The sequence below is a fragment of the Myripristis murdjan genome, chromosome 1 (assembly GCF_902150065.1).
Source record: "Myripristis murdjan chromosome 1, fMyrMur1.1, whole genome shotgun sequence".
Classification (NCBI taxonomy): Eukaryota; Metazoa; Chordata; class Actinopteri; order Holocentriformes; family Holocentridae; genus Myripristis; species Myripristis murdjan.
Window position 1 is genome coordinate 36155069 of NC_043980.1, and position 21910 is coordinate 36176978.

A 21910-nucleotide genomic window follows, 5' to 3' on the forward strand; every position below is an offset into this window, starting at 1 on the left:
AGGTCTCCAGTAAAAACGTGTCAGCTCAGTAACCTTTTGTTTCCCTCAGAACACGGTTGTTAGAAACTTCAGCGTCTCTCCAGCTTTGCATGCTTTAGGGTTACTTGCTTGGTCTGTGTGTGCTTCAGAGACTAAGATGATTTCGTTTGAGTTTTCGTCCCTCCGTCTTTGAAGTGCGTGGCTTTTTCTCTCTCTCTCTCCCCAGAGCATGGTCAACAGTGCTGTACACCAACACGGAGTTGTTCTGCTTTACTGGCAGCCATCTGGCAAAACCTCACAAACAATCCCTAATGCGATTTCTGGCTACTGTTTTTTTTTTTTTTTTTTTTTTTTTTTTTTTCTTCCCCCTAATCATTTGATGTTCACGCACTGCATGGTAGCGTCTCTTTCTCTTTTCCTCTGTCACTCAATAAATGGAGAGCTTCACTGTGCAAATGAAAACAATTGGAAAACCCTGCTTTACGTCCGTGTAGACATAGCAGCGTATGTGGTCTCAGTGGATGGCACTTTGGAATGTTTGAATTCTGTAATTTCTAGAAGAAACCCTAACCCTAACCCTAACCCTCATCACCTGCTTTTCCACAAATCTAGTATTTTCTGTAAATGTTACAATTTCAGTTATGTTTTTTAAATGATCCCCTTGAACTCAAATGTTCCCTCATCCCCCTTGAAGTAGATTTATTAGTTAGATAAACCTGAAACAAACTGTATGATGTCACAGCCAGATTCTGTATCTGCTGGTTACAGCTTCATTGAAGATATATCACATTTATATTGAGGGAAATATTCAAAACCAAATGCCGCTGTTTCATAGCTGCAGGATTACATCAAACAGAAAATATCTAGATGTCTTGGGCATCATTTAATACACATTTCCCTCGAATTCAGCAGGACATGTTTGGCATCTCTAGAAACCTTGGCATCTCTGCTAGAATTTAAAACACAGCTCCGTGGGGTTGAACAAAGCTCAGCCACAGTGGATGAATTTCTAATGACGAACCTACCAGTGGGAGCAGCAGAGTTGAGGTTAAACTAGTTGAACTAATAATCTTCAACTTTTTCCTCTAAACAAATGCCTATTTTGGTACTCGCTATTGCCACATGGAAACAGTATTTATTCAATAGCGTTTGAACCTCGAGTTCACAAAGGCTTTTGTATTTGTTGTTCATGAGGGAGTGCTTTTTTTGCCAGGAAATATCCCCCACTGCACAGGAAATGAGGTGCTTTGCTTTTATAGAAGCAACAACTGCGGTTTGTTTGCAATACATATAAGAATTTAGAGAAACTATTAGAAGATACAGTCTGTGTTGATTTATTATCGCACGTGTTTCGTGTTATAGTGTTAAGGGCAGAACATCAATGCAATGACCCCGTATTACCAAAAGTATCTCCAAAAACAAGGCAAATAAAAATACTTTGACCTGTGCATTATACAGAGACAGGGTAATTTTAAATGCTGAGACAGATTGTTAAAGCTACATTAAGCAATTTTACATGTTTTTTTTTTTTTTTTTTTTTTATTGTCAGTAAAATGACCTTCTTGCAATGTGTGCTATGATTGCAGGTCTCTTTCCACCAGTACATTTTACAGCCACCATGATGTTATTTCCTGGTCTGAGTTTTCTAAATTTCTGTATCTGCCCGACAATTAGCTCTTCCTCCTGACCCCTTTGATGCTTCAACCACATTCATAGCTTTCCTGGAACCAAACATTCTTCAGATAAACACATCCAAGTTTAAGAGAGCCTCTGTTGCTGCAACCAGCACTGCAGCCACGAAAAAAGTTCATTCAAAGCAGCTTACCTTACAGGTTAAAGTCTGCGGCTTCACCACACTTTCAAACTGGAGGTCGGAGAGGTCATTTCAGTTTGTCCTGTGATCTGAATCAGATTTCTGACTGCCCTCTAGTGGTCAGAAAGCGGGTAGTGCAGCTTTAAGGAGTCTTTAGGATGGCCAACCTCTCAAAAGCAAAAAGTAAAGAAAGACAGATACACTCAGGGGTGCTGTATATGGGGGAAAAGTTAGGACGATTCGAAGGGCCCTTGCCTGACAGGGGCCCCAAAAAATAGGTAAAAACTAATATAAAATTATTGAACCATCATCGAGTAAATATATATATTTCAAAAATAATACTACCATTATGATCTCTTTGTTTTTACTTGTTTTTGGCAGTAAAAGTTAAAAATCCCCATTGATCACAAAGTAAACCCCCCCCTATCTGCATGAAATGGTTTGTTCCTGCAGCCGAGCTAGCTTTTCAAACCGATCGGACTTAGCTGTTTTTCGTAAGTTATCAACATGAATGGAGTACCCGCCCCACTACAACTAAAGTACACAAGCCCCGATGTCAGAGCGGATAGTGTATCCGCCTGCCATGCAAGAGACCAGGGGTTCAATTCCCCACGTGGACAAGAGGGCATCGTTACCTCACTTTGTTGTTAACCAGGACAGTGAAGTGATTCTTATTATTCTGCCTGTCATTGGCTAGATGACAAACACAGTGGCATTTAGGGTTTCTGTAATTTTCATTTCTGTACTCTTTTTGTGAATTTGTATTGTAACCCAGGTGCTAAATTATTATTATTATTATTATTATTATCATTATTATTATTATTATAAGGATTTGTGTGGTATACTTTGTATACATATGTGTATTTGTATATATAATGTAGTTCAAATTCAGCTATCACTGAAATAGAATGTTTGGTCAGTAGTTTGGGACTCTCACCCCCCTGCTTTGCAGTAGGAACAGAGGAGAACATTTCTGGTGCATGCAGACTGAGTGACTGTTTTGGAGATAAATTAGACCTGCATGCGGGACTACAAGAGAGACAGTGAGCAGTAACCACGTAACTGTCATGTTGTTCTTTTCACAAATATGGGAATGATAGTCAAAAATATCATTAAAATGCATAGTTTTATATAAAACAGCATCAAAATTTTTCGCCGGCCTATTGGTCGGCTATACGAGGGCCCAATAAGATTTCCTTTCATGGGGCCCAAAATCCCTGGAGGCGCCCCTGGATACACTACTTCTCTGTGCATGAATTTAAGAGTTGACTGTGCTGTCTCAACACTTTGTTTACATCCAGGAACACAGTGTTTCCACTGTGGCGAACCTTCCCATGCACACATACTTAAGATTCTCTTTTCAAGAGAGACTGGCATAACACCCAAAGAGTCAAATCTGCCTCAAATCTCTTTTACTGATAGTCGCAAAATATTTCCAACTACCATCTTTCATCACAAAGCTGAGAGAAAACCCAATTACTTCCACAGGCAAGCTCACTTAGGCCTTATCTAAAAAAGAAAAGGAAACGTGTTGCTATTGCAAAAAACACAATGGTGTTATGCTTTATGCTGAAAACATGTAGCGTGCTCAAGGTAGTAGCAGTGTTTTTTTCCCCCCCTCTTCTTGCTAAATGCCGTCTCTCCTGCCTCGACTTCACATTTCTCTGCACATGGCAACCAGACAAAACAACAGGTAAACAAGTGTCTCAGTGGACTCGGCTGATGGGAGAGACATGTCTGAATAGAAAGACACATCAATGAAGTGCGGAAGTGCTCATTGAGCAGCAAGGCTGGGATAAACGACGTAATCGAATGCTAATTATGCGCGCGGCTTCTTTCCCTGCAGACACTCATAAATATTTAGACATTTCAGCTTGTAGAAAACGAAGGGAAAAACATGTCAGTGGCATTTACAGTTAACACTTTTTACTGATTGTGCTGGGACTTTGATTCTAAAACAGGTAAAGGATAACTGGCTCACGATAAAGTGGGACCAAATACATACAAATATATGAATTAAAGTAGAGAGATTGGCATTTGGTTTGAAATTCATCTATTTTATCTGTATTTGTTTCACAGTCTTTCAGATCAAGAATCATCTCCACATCATGCCATTTCCACAATACCACATTGTTCAGCCAAATCCAGGCAACTACTTCTTATTGGATGGTTGAAGCAGTTTGATGAAAACTGTAACACCAACTCGCTGGCTCACCACCTTTGCAGAGCCGGCCCGTGGCATAAACGGGCTATGTGGTTGCTTAGGGCCACAACCACCAGAGGGGCCACACACTCACTGTGACTCTGTGTTTCTACTGTTACCATAGACTATATAAATATACTCTTACAAACACTGCAGTGTCGGACTTTTGCAAATAAAGTCCTTGTTGTGTTGGTTAAATGCTGCTAATTAACCCTTTGTTAACCTTTCCTGCTTCTGCACTCAGACCGTAGTCGGAATGCACCGGGGAGACTTATTTTCTGCTACAGGGCTGAAGTTGGTAGCAAACTTCGGGGCTAACCCCCCTTTTCTTTATGGCCGAGTGGCCAAACCGGGTTTGAGTCTTGAGGAGTTCCCGCATTTATTTTTCTGACAAAAGCTCTAAGGGCACACACCTTATTTCTTCTCATTTGCAGCTACCTTTACAACACGCTTGGCCCCGGTCGCCAGCTTTACCGGCACACACACACTTCCGACTGTGCAGCCACTGCGCACCACATAGTGTACCACATAGCGCACTGTACTATCCCTTAAAGGGGCCACGGCACTTGTATAACACCTTCCAGCTGCAACATGGGTCCTAAACGGAAATGTTGGAGTGGTGCTCAAGGGCTAAAAAAGAGAAGATTGGAAAAGGAAAAAAATGGTGAGAGATAAAGGTTTGTTATTGTTCAATGAATCTGAAATTTTAAGCATAACATACACTATATTACCAAAAGTATTCGCTCACCCATTCAAATGATCAGAATCAGGTGTCCTAATCACTTGGCCTGGCCACAGGTGTATAAAATCAAGCACTCAGGCATGCAGACTGTGAAACAAGACATTTGTGAAAGAATGGGCCGCTCTCAGGAGCTCAGTGAATTCCAGCGTGGAACTGTCATAGGATGCCACCTGTGCAACAAATCCAGTCGTGAAATTTCCTCGCTCCTAAATATTCCACAGTCAACTGTCAGCTCTATTATAACAAAATGGAAGCGTTTGGGAACAACAGCAACTCAGCCACGAAGTGGTAGGCCACGTAAAGTGACGGAGAGGGGTCAGCGGATGCTGAAGCGCATAGTGCAAAGAGGTCGCCGACTTTCTGCACAGTCAATTGCTACAGAGCTACAAACTTCATGTGACCTTCAGATTAGCCCAAGTACAGTACGCAGAGAGCTTCATGGAATGGGTTTCCATGGCCGAGCAGCTGCAGCCAAGCCACACATCACCAAGTGCAATGCAAAGCGTCGGATGCAATGGTGTAAAGCACGCCGCCACTGGCCTCTAGAGCAGTGGAGACGCGTTCTCTGGAGTGATGAATCACGCTTTTCCATCTGGCAATCTGATGGACGAGTCTGGGTTTGGAGGTTGCCAGGAGAACGGTACATTTCAGACTGCATTGTGCCGACTGTGAAATTTGGTGGAGGAGGAATTATGGTGTGGGGTTGTTTTTCAGGAGCTGGGCTTGGCCCCTTAGTTCCAGTGAAAGGAACTTTTAATGCTTCAGGATACCAAAACATTTTGGACAATTCCATGCTCCCAACCTTGTGGGAACAGTTTGGAGCGGGCCCCTTCCTCTTCCAACATGACTGTGCACCAGTGCACAAAGCAAGGTCCATAAAGACATGGATGACAGAGTCTGGTGTGGATGAACTTGACTGGCCTGCACAGAGTCCTGACCTGAACCCGACAGAACACCTTTGGGATGAATTAGAGCGGAGACTGAGAGCCAGGCCTTCTCGACCAACATCAGTGTGTGACCTCACCAATGCGCTTTTGGAAGAATGGTCAAAAATTCCTATAAACACTCTCCTCAACCTTGTGGACAGTCTTCCCAGAAGAGTTGAAGCTGTAATAGCTGCAAAAGGTGGACCGACATCATATTGAACTCTATGGGTTAGGAATGGGATGGCACTTCAGTTCATAGTATGAGTAAAGGCAGGTGAGCGAATACTTTTGGTAATATAGTGTAAGTTAACCAGATACCCACCTTGATTGTATGGCATGCTTTGGTTATTAGCTAAGCTAACTTACTTAGCCTACTAATTTAACCTGGGAAGCTGTCTAGAAAGTAATGAATGTTATGTGTTTATGATTTTAGCAGAAATAGCTGAAATCATTTAAACAAGCTTGTTGATTTCTTACTCTTTGCTTGTTACCTAACGTTAGCTAACATGAGCAGGATGCATCATCATTTATGATTCATAAAGGCTACAGTGGGTTTGTTAACTAGCACCCAGTGTTTTCTTGCAACATGAGATATTGGTGATTTGGTTTATTAAATTAATAAACAATCTATCAAATGTCCGAATTGCCCCAAACTGTTTCAGACTAATGGTTAGCTTTGTAAATGTAAATCTTTGTAGATCATGTTTTGAGATATTTTAACTGGATAATTTGCAAGTTTTGAAAAAATTGTGTTTGTGGTGTGATTAATATAAATTTATAAGCCTGACAGATACATGTATTGTACTTTAAGTGCCTTATATTTAAAAATGAAAAATAATTTAAATCCTAATCTTTTCAGGGGCATTACTGAAGTTCTTTAGCACATCTGCTGCAGCAGAAGAGACATCATCTTCAGCTTCTTGCTTTGTACTATAGTTTACACTTTTGCAGTTTTAACTTTATTTTGAATATTTTGCGCTCAAGTTGATTGGTCATTGTTATTTATTTACGTTTTTTTTTTTTGTTTTTTTTTTTTAAATCAGGTTTGTTGCTTTTATTATTTCAATATGTTCACTTTATTTAGCATTTTGAATAATTTTGGTTAGGTTTTGTAACTTGTCAAATTTTAATATATTTTAATATGCATTGTTTAAAATAAAATAAGAAATTGTTGTTAATTCATTTGTCCATTTCTCGTGTGTGTGTGTGTGTGTGTGTGTGTGTGTTCGTATTCATGTAGTTATGAGCAGTGTGTGCATGATTTAATGGTTGTGCTGGATGTGTTTTGGGGCCACAAACAAAATCTTGTTGAGGGCCACCAAAGTCCTAGGGCCGGCTCTGCATGTTTGTTTTCTTATTATATTTTAAAAAAAATGTTTTGAGAATTATAGTTTTTACCAGCATAAACTGTTGACCCTTATACTCTGGAAATACACAAATTCAAGATTCTACACCCACACATAACTTGCCAACCCCACTAATTTTCCCACAACAGCTACTTAAAAATTTTCATGCTGCTCTCCTGCTGTTTTGTTGCCAAATTTAATTTCTTCTGATTTTTTCCCATATTCCATACTGATCAAATTTCACAATCTCCCCAAAAAATGGTCAATAAAATTCACCGCATCAAAAATGTAGCCTCCATGATTACAATACTTGCATCTTCACTGTAGGTGTTTATATCAGGAGAAAACAACTATTTGTTTAGCATCTGATCCCATTTGGCACGTGCAGAGGCCTCGTGATAATTTTAATCATTTGCATGCATTTGTGAGATTTCTCACTGTTTTTCATTATTATAAAGGGCGTGAAGTGATGTACCATTTTCTTTAAGTGTATTTTCACATTGCAAATATCTGTGGGAAGTAAAAAGATGCAGTTTCTCCACTGTATTTTCATAATTATATGTTTAAAAAGTCAAGGTTGCAACCCCTCTCCGCCGCTTTTGACATTCTCCTTATTCATGGGCTCTCAAGGTTGGCACGTACGTATATACAGGAGTATCACAGCTTTGTTTTGTAACATTAACCTCATCGTCTGTTCTGTAAGGGTATGCTGATGTAGTGACTGACATGACTGCATATCGCATTGTACCATGCTGTTCTTGGGGTTTTATCTCGGTTTCAGGAGGAGAGTTGTGTTTTATCAGCAGACCTACCTGTCACCGTCCACACAAACCGGCACATTTTACATTTCAGGCATTTTAGCTGACATTCTTATCTCGAGTGACTCACAGTGAGTAAGCAGGCAGTACCTTGCTCAAGGACACTTCAATAGCACGCACAGTGGCAGCAGGGATTGAGCCTGTGATCTCTGGGTTACAGTGCAGTTGCACCAGAAGACTCTGGGGCTGTTGGTGTGTCACACTATCTTGGTCCCCGGCTGAGGGCTGACACCCTCTATTGTGTACGAGCCAAGATATTACCTCTTAAATTTATGATACTAACTCATATGCATCTGTCACACTATTTTTTAAGGAAAAAACATTGATTCAATTAAAAATCACAATAATTTTATTTGATGTTTACATTGCCATACATACCATAAATCGATAATTTGTCTGTAATTTAAATTAGATTTAAAAAAAAAGAAATTAAACTTAAAACACATTAAAAAAAAAATTCAACTAAATTACAATACAGTAATAGGATTTAGAATTTTTTATTTTGCATTTGTATTTTCATTTAACTTTCAAATGTTATTTAATTACAATTTTCAGGTATTTTATTTCTCATTTTTTAGATCAGTTATAATAATTGTAAAATTGCATCATATGCATCTGTCACACTATTTTTTTTTGTAAGGATGGAGGGGGAAAAAAAACACTGATTCAATTAAAAATCACAGTAATTTTATTTGATGTTTATATTGCCATACTGACCATAAATCGATAATTTGTCTGTAATTTAAATTAGATAAAAAAATAAATTATACTTAAAACACATCAAAATTTTATTTCAACTAAATAACAATACAGTAATAGTATTTAGAGTTTTTTGATTTTGCATTTGTATTTTCATTTAAGTTTCAAATGTTATTTAATAAAATTTTTTAGGTATTTTATTTCTCATTTTTTAGATCAGTTATAATAATTGTAAAATTAAAAAGTCTAAAATTGTGTAATATTATATTGCAAGAATCACAATAAATGTTGAATCAGTACCCAAGTGTCATTAATGATGTCCCTTTTGATTCCCATCCCCTCTGCTTTCCGGTCAGAAGATGAGGTTTTGAAACAGGTTTACTTCATCCCTAAAGCCAACATATGTTGTGCCTCCTCCTACAGGAATATGAGGAGGCTCTAACATTTTAGTCCACTGCACCTGCTCCACATCAGGATCATCCTCCGTTTGCGTTGTCGCTCTCCTTACCTCAATTTTAATATCCTGTGGAAATCAGGCTGTCTGTCCGACTCCTTATTGTACTTTGTAATCATGGCCACCACTGTCTCTTTCAGAGGCATTCAGGAATGAATCTGAATGGGAGAAATCTCCTTGCAATTTCGCTGAAACCCCATTACCACTGAAGCAGCACTAGCAGTGGTCTGGCTAAAAAAGGAAAGAACACTGAAATAGGTATCCTCTTCATTTTCCTTATAGGACCGTGACGCAGTCTGCAATTTCAAATGGGAATTGTGCCACAGTTGTGGGTGGCTGTTCAGTCCCAACAGACAGAAATAATTTGAGAATCCTAGGCGCACAACTGCAGCTTTCTTTAAACAAAAAAAAAAAAATAGAAAGAAAGAAAGAAAGAAAAGAGAGTATAGCAGTAAGCCTTTTAAAAATGCTGCTATATTCTACTTGAAGACAGATTTGGTAGTTACTGGTTATGATGGATCCATGTGCAGTTTCTAGGGACTAGGCCGGCTAACAGGCTCATTCCCACTGCTAAATTATTAAAGCCCATGGGTTCGGGAACATCCACATGTTTTTGCACTCGTCATATTTTATTTCATAGTAGTCACTGGGAAAGAATTAATAATTTACAGTGCCAGGTCCCCAGACACCCTGGAATGGTTTGCTTTTGTTGGCAGCCATAGATGATTGGTTAACCTCCTCTTGTTCTACTGCCAGAGGTTCACTCCTATGCAGCGCACACAGTACAGTATATATATACCATACCAGGCACTATGCACTCGCTTTTTTACTGTTGCCTCTGATAGTTCATTCTTTTTTATCATTCAAAATAAAAAGATAAAAATGGAAACAGAATCGAGTTGCCCACTGTGTCAGTAAACGTTTTTGACAAAGTGTTTGCGGGAAAGTTTTTCTTGATCTGATAGAAGTTTATTCTCATCTCAGATCCTCACCACGCTTTCGATCTGACAGTGTGTCTGTCTTTGTCGCTGTCTGTCTGATTTATCTACCTTAGCCCTTCCCTGCATTTGACTGCAATGTTTTTTTTTTCCCTTTTGTCTCTTTGTTCAGATCTACCGACTACGGGTCCACGTATGAAAGAATGAACGACAAAGTGGGATCCAAGACGGTCCTGAGTTACCTATACGTCTGTCCGACTAACAAGAGAAAGGTGAGACTATCAAAGTGCTTTCTTGCAGTCCCTTTGGGGATTTGCAAGGTTTGTAATTTTTTTTTTTTTTTTTTTTTTTTTTTAGCCATATTTGAAGACATGTAGTACGGTACCAAAAGCAAAGAGGTCAGTCTCTGGACATTGCATCAAGCTGTCACCAGACTGAAGTCAATTTACAATAGACTTTTTTTTTTTTTTTTTTTTTTTTTGGTTAGAAGATGGATGGGACCTCTCAAGATGAAAGGTCACTTTAACATAGAGAAGTAAAGTATTTAAAAGCCATTTGTGTATCTTTTCTATGGTTCACAACTTACCTATTCCCTGGTGTGGTAAATTAATTAATAAAAGAGACACATGCAAATATTTTTAAGAGACATGGGATTGTGCATGGGAAAAAAAAAAAAAAAAAAAAGTCTATTGTAAATTGACTTAAGTCTGGTGACAGCTTGATGCAATGTCCAGAGACTGACCTTTTTGCTTTTGGTACCGTACTACAAGAGACGTGGGATTGTGGCAAAAAAAAAAAAAAAACTCACCAATATACATTGGTGAGCATTGGACAACAGCACTGAAACACAGGGGGACTGGACAGCTCCCAGTTAATATGTACAAACCTCAATTTCTAGCAGCTGCAAAACTACCCGTGGGCCATTCGCATGAATATGAATGTGTTCTTAGTCCAGTTGCTGTGTCTTGTTAAATTAAGATTAATAATATTTTACAAATACTATTTGACCCAGGTCTTGTTTGATAGGCTCTAGATAGGCAATGAAAGTAGAAGGTGGCTAAGAGACTGATTTATAGCAAGGGAAGTAAACTATTTCTAGTAATGCAATGCCTGAAATGAATAGCCAGAGACAGTGATGTGCTGCTTTAGTAGATGGCAAGATGGATTTTTTTGAAAATTGGGAGGGATCATGCCAACAGAATGAAACCTGCCGGCAGGCCACTAAACACACATGAGCAACAGATATGCACAGTCAGTAAGCTGTAGGTGCAAACAGTTAGGCGCCCTGGCAATCAATCAATCATCGCCAGCAACATTATCAGCATTTCACAAGGGTAAAAAAGAAACATCTCATCAAACTTGCCAACGGTTGATTAAAATCATCCTTTAGACTGACTCCACCATCAAGTCATGCGCTTAATACACATTTTTTATCAGCTGGATCTAAAGGGTCCTCACTTCAACTGCCACTCTGCAATTTTGCAGAGTGCACCTTTAACTTGGCTACAGCTAAAACAAATGAGTGTGTAAGAAACAATGAGCTATGTCCATGGAAGGTGCAAAGTGACTTCAATAACACAAGTGAAGTAGCACTTAGACATTTCGCCAAGTCTATAAAATGCACAATTTTAAAGTCCCCATGAAATAACTGCACATGACTTCTACTTCCTGTAGAGTATGTTAAATACCAGCACCATCCTGCACCAGTGCGTGTAAATCAAAAATCCAACCAATAAAACCTTCACGTATCTTTACACATCCTCTCTCATCCACCTAACCAATAGAACTGCGTTTCTCTCCCAAACTGAGATCCTGCTGGGTTAGGGTTTGGTCTGTCCTATTGGTTTAAAATTGTGAATGATCCTTCTCTGCACAATGTCCCACCTAGAGATCCTGTTGAAACAGGGAATACAAATAAGAAAGTAAGAGTCTGTTTCAGGTGTTTAAAGGCACACCTTGATTTTTGTTTAGATCATCCCTATGTTTGAGGCAAGCAGTTTAAAAACATTGTTTTGGTTTTGAACTCAAGAACAAGCGCCCTTATTGGTTGTCTTTGCTGTTTCCTACCTCATTTGCAGTTACCTCATTTGTGCAGAAAGTTTACATTCTGAGACGTTTCTGTCCCATATAACAAAAATCAAAGTGGTAAAGTGGTGATCTGGAAGTGAGAGGCATATTGTGTCAGTTTCCTTTTCTGTGTTTTGTGTGCAGCCTTAGTTCTAGTGCAGATGTTCTGTGACACTCAAAAATAGCTGTCTCAAGTAAAACTGTTCAATCATTTCAAAGTGTATGCTATTGTGTACAGTTGCATGTTGCAGCATAATTACTTGGCAAAACATGGCACCTTGATGTTGGAGTTAGATTTTTCCGATTATGACAGGCTGTAGAACAAAGAAGCAACTTGAATAACAACCACCTGACCGGGAAAGTGATCATTTGGTCCGCAGCGGTGCCCATGGTTAAATATGTGTTAAATAAATAATAATCTCAGGTGCATCAGGAGGGTTGTAGAAATAAAGTGTGACCCTTCTGTGTGACATGGAAGGCAAGTGGCGCAGGTTCATTAGCTGTACTCCCTGAGGGCCAAGCCAAGGTACTGACCCTCAATTTCTTTAACCCTGAAGAGGGAGTTTTAAAGATAATGAGGCTGTCGGGCTAAACCACATCAGCGCTGGGAAATGATGACCACCCGTGGTCATTACATGACTCACTCCTCCTGGCTCTTTTTATATGAAGAAAATTGAGTTTCACATTAAGGGCATTGCAGGGATGTAGTTCATTTAATTCTGTCTTTTGTTGATGTGCTTTTTCTCTTCTCTTTACGTGAGATAAGATAAACTTCACTGACACCTCAAGGAGAAGCCACTCAAAAAAAACAGAACACTATGTACACAGGGTATAAATAAAACCAAGAAAACAGCACAGTCCTGATATCTGAAACAACAAAAATGACAAAACTTACTCAAGATATTTGACACAAACTATGGCAAACTGTGAAGACAGAGCATTTTTATTGGCAGCTTTGAAGTGCGACTGAAGTGAGTCACTGTATCCAAGAACAAGGAACAACCTCATGAGAATATATATATATATATTTTTTTATAAAGACACCTCTGGCTTTTCCCGTGGCCCGATTCCTCCTCTGCGCCTTATCTCATTATTTAGATTTTACCATGGCATAGATGGATGAAGCTTTGCATGAGATGATCATGATTAGCATCTGCATGTGTTCTGCAGGTGAGAGGAAAAATCATTTGTCTTAAAGGAGACGGCCAGTGACGATGCTAAATCACTCCTAACGCATAAGTGTTTGTTTACCCATGAGACATTTCTTTCAACGACAATACGGAAATCAATATGTTTCCAGCACACGGATCCTGAGAGCATATGTAGAGTTACACAGAATTTTTGCTCTTAGCTTGTCCAAGGAAAAAGTTGAAGCTGTGACCTTTCCCAACGGCACATTATAGATTTGAATGATAGCGATGACATTTAGCGCAAAGCTTCTTAAATTGACACCTACCATGAATCTTCTGTGCTCCATTTTTGATGTCTTCCTCTATCTCAGCCGGCGCTCAGCCGGTGATTGAGCGGTTGATAAATTAGGTTAATTTAAAATTAAAAGACACACGCGCCGTTGAAATGCCATTGAAAAAAGCGCGACGGTAAACATGACGATCGAATGTGGGCGATTAAGTCTTGAAGGCAGCTGACAAGTCTCCGTAAGAACTTTTAGTCCCAAAAAATAAATAAATAAATAAAAACCTGAGCTCAATAGATGTGGCTTGACGTGACTCACTTGCTGTAGGGTGTCTCTGGTCCATAGATAGCTCCATTTACCACATGGCATGGGGACTACTGAATTTTATTGCCATGCTGCACACTATGCACAGATTAAAAAACAAAGAAACAAAAAAAAAGGTTACCTCTCCAACCTCTATTGATTTTGTATTGTTACCCACCTCACTCACTTGCTTCCTCACCATGGCTGAGTGCATGCTGTGAGAGAAATCTTGATCACTCCTTGCTTATGTTACCACTACTACTAATTATGGTTTTTAATTATGGTATTAATGTTAGCAATAAGTAATTATGGTCTGAGGTCTATTGTTTTACCCACATATCTCACTGATGGCTGCTTTTGCATTGCCTTTGAATTGGCTGTAAATACAGAGAGGACAGACAGAACATGGCTTGTTATGATAATGTGTAAGGTCAGGACATAATGTGCCTGCTTTCACACCTTACCTGGCCACAAAAGGGTAATCTGAATTTTACAATACTTTCCATAGGACCTATTCTCAGTATTAAAAGAGCACATTGTGAGCTCTCCTGAATCAGCCCTTGAAAAGAGATGAGTTAACAGCGCTGTAGCTGGAGGCCGTGGTTATATACAGATGGGAATATAGCACTCATACAGCACAAGCTCTGAATAGACTGAAGGGGTCGGGCTTAATATGAAATATTAAGATAAATACATAAAGATGTAAAGAAGATACATACACACACGGCATATAGCTGTGCAATAAGGTCTACATTCCCATTTAACTATTAGCCCTGACAGCAAAAGAAAGGAAATGTAATAGACTCAGTCGCTTACTATCATATTATAGAATATTAGTGGGCTCTAAAAAACGTAAATGACATCTGACAGGCCCCTAAGACACTGGCAGACATGGGGAAGCTCTGGCACTCCATCGTGACGGGTAATGAATGGCAAGACTGGAAGGCCTGAACCAATGAGAGGCCCTGGTTGAGAATCCGCTGCCTGTTTATTGGTGCTTAATGAAAAACAATTTATCTAAATCACCACCAGGGAGGGTTCCCGGTTCAGGCTTTGGAAAGAGGGGTGGTGTTTCTGTCAGTGACAAATGCGCTGCTGTTTTTCCAATTCAAATTGAATTGACGAGAGAAAACACAGCCGTTTGGGGTGTGAGTGCAGTCACTACCCACAATGCCACTGCACGGCCCTCAAAGAGACATGGGTGTTGTAGTTTCATTACAATTAAAGCCAGATGAAAGACTCCCACAGTGTTTTAGCTGGATAGAGAATATTTACTGAGCTTACAGACACTGCATTTCCATTTTTAATAAATACACCAATGGATTCAACAGAAGAATAATATGCCAATTCATATTTAGAAGGTGTAATATATCCAATTAAAAGTACTGATGATGGAAATTCAGTTAAATAGTTTAATAAATCCTGGGGCTGCAACTAATGATTTTTGTCACTGTTGATTAATATGAGTTTTTTTTTTTTTTTTTTTGATTAATTGATAAATTTTGACATTTTAACTATAAAATGGTAAAAAATAATGATAAATGCTTATTAAAAGTTTACGAACTCCAGCATGATGCATCTAAAGTCTGACCAGCTGCCAAAAAAAAAAAAAAAAATCAAACTAATAAATGTTTGTTTTTTTTACTTGATAAATGACTAAAATGATTAATTGATTATCAAAATTATAATCAATTATTTTCTGTCAGTCATAATTGATTAATCAACTAACCACGTTAGCCCTAATAATGTCAATTAAATATCATAATTTGTAGATTTGTTAATTTATTTATTTTTAAAAGAAATGGGACAGTACATGTTAATGTAATCTCACATGTAAACATGTGAGATTATAGCCGTGTGGCTAATTTCCATCTCTAGTCCCATCGGCAGGTTGGTGTTGTACACAATATTATAGTACAATAGAATGACATTATATCATAATACTTTATGATACTTTATTATTATTATATATTATATTCCAAATATACCACACACCTAATCAGACACATTTTCATCAGTCCATTTTAGCGACATCCACAAAGACTTATTACAAATAAGCAGTGTGGAAATTCTTTTATTATTGAATTTCTTTAATCTGTGGTAGCATGAAATTAGAAATTTTGCCACTGTGGCAGTGTTAAATTTGAAATTAAAAATTAGAATTTAATTGAGCAGAGAAATTGCAAGAAACAGGCCACATTTGTAGCTACAAAAAAAAAAAAGAGAGAGAGTGACATTGTTACAGACAAAAAAAGTAATAGTACTTGTAGTACGAGACTCCAAGCTTTAAGTCCTTACTTGTATTTCTCTGGACAAAGCTATTTCAGGACATTTCAGGCAGCACTTCAAGTCTTCTTTGTAACTTCATTGGTTAAAACACCGTTTCACCATTTGTCTCCGCAAACAACCTTGATTTTATTTCAGAGACGGCTGATGAAAACTCTGAGCGCTTACTCTGGAGTGCACGCTAAGTGCCACAGAACCATGGCAACAGAGGCAAGAGGCACACTCATGAAATGAAGATGGAAATGCAGTGAAGTTGTTTGCCAAGTATAAGCTTGACGCGTGCCAGAAGCCAGGCCTTTTCTGCTGACACCGCTGCCGCTCCTAACATCTCTCTTCTGTTTTCTCTCAACTCCCCATCTTTCCACCTCTTTGCCCAAACTCACCCCTCAACTCTTTTGTTCTTTCTTCTTCAAAAATGCATTCGCACTCCCACACACACAAACACACATGGATGTCCTCTCCTCCTCCCTCTGCCTGTCTTTTCTTCCCTCCCTCCCTCTCCATCTCCCTCTCCCTCTCTCTCAGATTATGGTGTTGACTGATCCTGAGTTTGAGAGCAGTGTGCTCATCAGCTCTGACGAAGGCGCCAGTTACCAGAAGTACCGCCTTAGCTTCTACATACTGAGCCTGCTATTCCATCCCACTGAAGAGGACTGGGCTTTAGCCTACAGCCACGACCAGAAGGTGAGACTGTGCTTGATTGACCTCCCCGGTGTGATTGCAGCAGAGGCACATAAAGGCTGAAAATGTCAGGGGTGGGTTTTTCATTTGTTTTCTCTGGCAGACTAGAAACAGACTAGTGGACAAACTGCTCCCTCAGCTGCAATTAGTTCACATTTTACCTCGCCGTTTTGTGTTGCTCCAAGTTAATATTGAAAGTCAATAAACTCTGTCTCTGGCCTTGCATATATTAGGGCTTGAATCATCAATTTGAAGTAGAAATGGCATTAATTAGTTAACGATAGAGCATTCGTTCTCACATTAGACATGAATAACCCAACAACTCTTTCGGTATTTGAATTTGGAAGGATATTAACCCATCCTGATGAGACTTAATTGAAAGTGATTTGAACTCCATCCCTGCTGTGCACTTTCTAAAACCTTTCAGACAAATAATACGCGCCAACATTGTGATCAGCATTCTGCTGCTGTCGATGTCCATGCATTAAAGTGATTCGAACCACCACCTGTGACTAGACATTTTTCTTACCAGTAATCATCATGGGGTCACCTTCACAGAGCTGCATCGCACAGTATGGAGCTCTGTGCGCCATCCTCGCACGGCGGTCACACATTCTACCCAGCGAAGGGCTGCCATCATGGTCAGTGACTCTGACCTGAGAGCCAGAATGGCCTCTCCTCAGGGGGGATATGGTCTGGGAGGGTGATAGTTGACCCTCTGGTGAACAGTATCAAACCCAACAATAATAAACCTTTAAAAGGTTATTACTGCATGAGCAAACATTTCATGGTATGTGTGTATCAAAGAGCATTTTGGCCCAAAAATGTGTCCCAGTAAACACCAAAGCCACAAATAAAGTAAAATAAAATAAAATAACTTTAGAAATAAAATCCACCCACATATGCAGTACAGTATATGTACTCTATGTAATATATGCATTTCAGTTAAAGACATCAGATACAAGGTGAATCTTATCTTGAGGGTTATTATTATTTTATTTGCATTTAGTTTTATTATTATTATTGTTATTATTATTATTATTATTATTATTATTATTATTATATTTTGACTCCTATACAGTCCCTTCTATTTCTAGTCTCAAATCAGTTTCTCATTTTCACATATATTCTCTTGATGGCCCCACATGCAACAAGTTGTTTTGTTTTTTTGTTTTTTTGATGTAGGATTGGATCAAACAGTATTAAAACTGAGCATAAAAACCACTGGTGTCATTTTAGAGTGTGTGTGTAACTGTGAAAATGAGCCAAGTGGCTAGGGTTAGAGAAGCAAGTTCAAATCCATATGCAGAACTTCAAAACACAGAAGAGTTGGTGTTACTTGGTTGCAAAATCAGTTTTGCTCCATTATTCCTAAATGACCTCTCTGAATAATAATTAAAATCAGCTCTTAGCATCTTGCATTATTTTATTTTATATTGTCCAAGGAGTTTTTATGTAGAAATTACGCAGAGTATACAGACACATTCTGATGACGTAGACTCACAGCGTCAATCCAGGTGACAGCTATTGATCAGATGGATTAAGCACACCTCAGTGAAGAGGGCGAGACATATGCATCAAGCAGAGGAGGCAGCTGAAGAGAGCTTTTTGCAGCCTTGCAACAACTGAGACTGGATTTAGCAACTTGGCATTAGCGAGGCATTCAGGGTCAGTATTTGCGACGAAGATTATAGATATTATGAGAATATGACTAATGCGGCTATAATTTGCATCGGCATAAGAGCTGTTTGCGCTTTCTGAGGCCAGGCGTGATTACAACGTCTGCCAATCGCGTTTTCATCCCTCTGTGTGACTGTGTCATCCTCCCTCCTCATTCAGCTACCTCCCAAGGGCGGTATAGCTGCAAATAAAGAATATGTTCTTAGTCAACATAGTTAAATTACGGGCGGAGATACCATCGGCTGCTTAATTTGACCTAATTTCCCTTCCAGCCTCAACACTTCATCTCAACTGAGAGGCGAGAGACTGTAATGTGTTCATTTTAAGCTAGTAACTGGCTAATAGTTTTTAGACGGGGTCACTCTGAATTTAATCAGTGGTGAGGATGCTACTTAGCCCTGGTTAAGTCCAGCCCCAAGGACTTTACCTTAAGGCAGTCAGAGTGAAACTCTTCAGTAAGACATCAGAATCTATATCAAGACAAATAGGCTTGGGGTGACAGTATTTGTTGTAATTCTCTTTATGACTTTTTTTTTTTTTTTTTTTTTTTTTTTTAAATTAACATTCAGGTCAGCCCTGTCCTTGTGTAAATGGAGGTATTTTTAGATCTAGAACTCTTGGTGACCTTTCCAGGCTCTTATCTCTTGACTGTGTGGGGTTTGTGAAGACAATTACTCATTGATGTAGTCCCCGGTTGGCCTCTGAGAATAAGGCCAATGTTGTGCTGCCAAGTTAGTGAGTTACATAAACACCCTGACACAGAAGAACAAGAGCAGAAACAACGCCACACGCAGAATAGTCCTCTTTTTTTATCCCCTGTGAACCTTTCAAGCTCCCAATTGAGTAAGGATTAGGGCATCTACTCTAAAATGTTTTTTTTTTTTTTTTTTTTTAACCAAAGCCCAGACGACATGAAGCCACAGTTGTTTGCTTCCCTTATTTATTCATGAGAGACCTTCCTGCCCTTGGTTCAAAACTATGGTGCACAATCACAGTGTTTTTGATGGTGTGTTGACAGAAATGTATAGGGGTTTTCAGGGCGCTGTGGTGAAATACATTCCTCAGAAGGGAAGATTGAACTTTTTGAAAGCACCATCCCCTCATGTCAGCTCCAATGGAGCTGTATGAAAAGATATTACCATACCTGCCCGCACGCTTCAGCAAAGCTGACAGACAAGGCTGTGGTTTTCTGATGGATCGTGTAGTGATCCAAGAGACAACCACACAGTCGTGTGTGTTAATCACTGGCCGCACTTTGCAATCAACTGTTTCAATAAATGAATTTCTGATTGGTGACACACAGGGATGTGCATCTCACCTACTGAGACTGATTCCTATCTTTATTGTGAATGATACAATGCATCCAAGTGCATTTTAAGAAGGCAACAGGTCGGCGTGATTTGAGTCATCCCTGTCACGATGTGATACAATACAATGCAACTGTGTGCATCTTTACATGTTAGTTCTATTATTAGTTGCAAAAAGAAATCCTGAAATGTCATTGCAAGTAGGTGATAATTAGCAATGAAGGTATTTGAGATTTCTTGAAATTACCCCCAAATTACATCAACATTTACCTCAAATTTTATTGAAAACTGAAACTTCTGCTTTTAGTGTGTCCTCAATCTCATTCTAGATGAATATTTCACATCCATGTTCTGTGCAGTTTAGTTGTAGTGCAGTTCTGCAGGGAAAAACATGAAATAAAAATCATAAGTGCAACATCATTTGAAATGTTCAGAATGAGTTTGGTGACACAGAAAAAGTAAAAGTTTCGGTTTTCAATAAATTTTGAGGTAAATGTTGCTGTAATTGGGGGATAATTTTAAAAGAAAATCCAAATATGTTACTTGCTAATTATCACCTAGTTACCATGAAATTCATGACCCACTACAATTAAGTATTAGCTAGATTTATTAAATCTGTTTGTTGGTAATACACATGTAAATCGTTCAACTTTGGTGATTTAACCGAGCAGAGGGCGTGGGGTATGTCGGATTATTTTGATGGTACCTTTTTCCATGCTTGAAGCTGCAGGTGATGTCATTTGCTCTCTGAAGTGACTCCATGGCGTCTCTGGATGTGGGTCAGGAGATTAGAGGGGCTACCTGTGTATTTCAGCGCTGTTTGGCATGTTTGGCATAAAGGTTTTGCAGCAAAGTTTCCCATCTTTCTGCTAAAACCCAAAGTTCTTTGCTGTCAGTCAACATCTTTGAGGAAACAAGGTGAAGAAGAAAGAAAGGAGAAGGCAGAGGGAGTGCTTGTTTTCCTTGAGTGAGGGGAGCGGGAGTCATGTGACCTGATGTGACCCCTCACACTCACAGAGAGAGAGGCGGTGCACGGGGAGAGAAAACAGGAAACACAGCAATGTGAGAGTAACAACAACGGCGGTTTAATTGATGCCAAAAATAGAGCACATGCGCGTCATATTGGGATGTACCAATACACCAAGCGCTGCAGAGACTGTCCCACAATTCACCCCCAGCTTTGTACCAATACAAGCCATATACATCAGCGCAGCCTCATCCTACACATTAAGCCCTGCACATTAAGATACATCAGTGTAGTGGAATGAAATAGAATAAAATAGTGTTGTACCAGGCATCAATATGTCATCACCATGAGCATCATCATCATCTTCCTCCCTCACTGCTCATCATCCTTTGTGGTAACACTTGACAACAAGGTACACAACATTTTGAATAGATACCAGGGAGCAAATTGGGGATGAATGAAGAACTAGACTTTTTTTTTGACACGGCTGAAAGGACAGCCCTTTGGGCCGCTGCCTCCCAGCTTTTTCCAGCGCCAGGTCCATGGCGAACACGGGATGACGAACTGTGCTTGCACATCCAACAAGTGTTTCCGTGACTGTTGCATTTTTTCTGATATCAGAGACATGGCTGCAGCCATCTATTACTGGACTTGGCTATTCAACTAGCAGAATGCACGATGCTTTCTGTTCTCCCCTGCACCGAAAGGACTGAGCCCTAATTTCGTTGCATTATTATACGTATATGATTGTGCAATGACAATAAAAATCTATCTATCTATCTATCTATCTAGCTGCCAGTAAACCATTAGTAAACGGGCAGTTCTTGCTTAACTCCAAATCAAATTTCATAGAGTAGCTAATCATTAGTTAATGACTGGTTGATTGAGAAATGCGTGAGGAACGAATCAGGAATGACCTTTTAATTGATGAATCGGTAACAAGTACTTCCCTAGTAAATCCTATTAGGGGCCTATATAGTAGATACTGATGAGTTACTGGACAACAGACTGGGAGATCCGATAGCAATGAATCATTAGTTATTTGTTAATTCATGAATATCTGTGAATCTTCATACTGATCACTTTAATGAGTCCTTCCTGATTAACTGTGAACTGGCTGCTGAGCGGCTTACAACTAGGAGCGACTCATTCATTACTAATTACTTAAGATTATGAGTCACTGTTTTTGCACCCCCACAAGTAAAGTGGTACATGATGTTGAATAAGAGCACAAAATGGTAAGTAATCATAAGACAGTGATGAAGTAACGAGGGGTAACTTAGTAAC

The 21910-nt window shown here is 39.3% G+C and overlaps 1 protein-coding gene across 1 annotated transcript in view; it reads left to right on the forward strand.

Annotated features, from left to right (window-relative positions):
• sorcs3a (sortilin related VPS10 domain containing receptor 3a) overlaps positions 1 to 21910 on the forward strand; it is a 198620-nt gene that overhangs the window by 106470 nt on the left and 70240 nt on the right. The window contains exons 3-4 of the mRNA XM_030061117.1: positions 10091 to 10190; positions 16514 to 16672. Of these exons, the coding sequence (XP_029916977.1) occupies positions 10091 to 10190; positions 16514 to 16672 (259 nt within the window). The remainder of the gene's footprint in view (positions 1 to 10090; positions 10191 to 16513; positions 16673 to 21910) is intronic.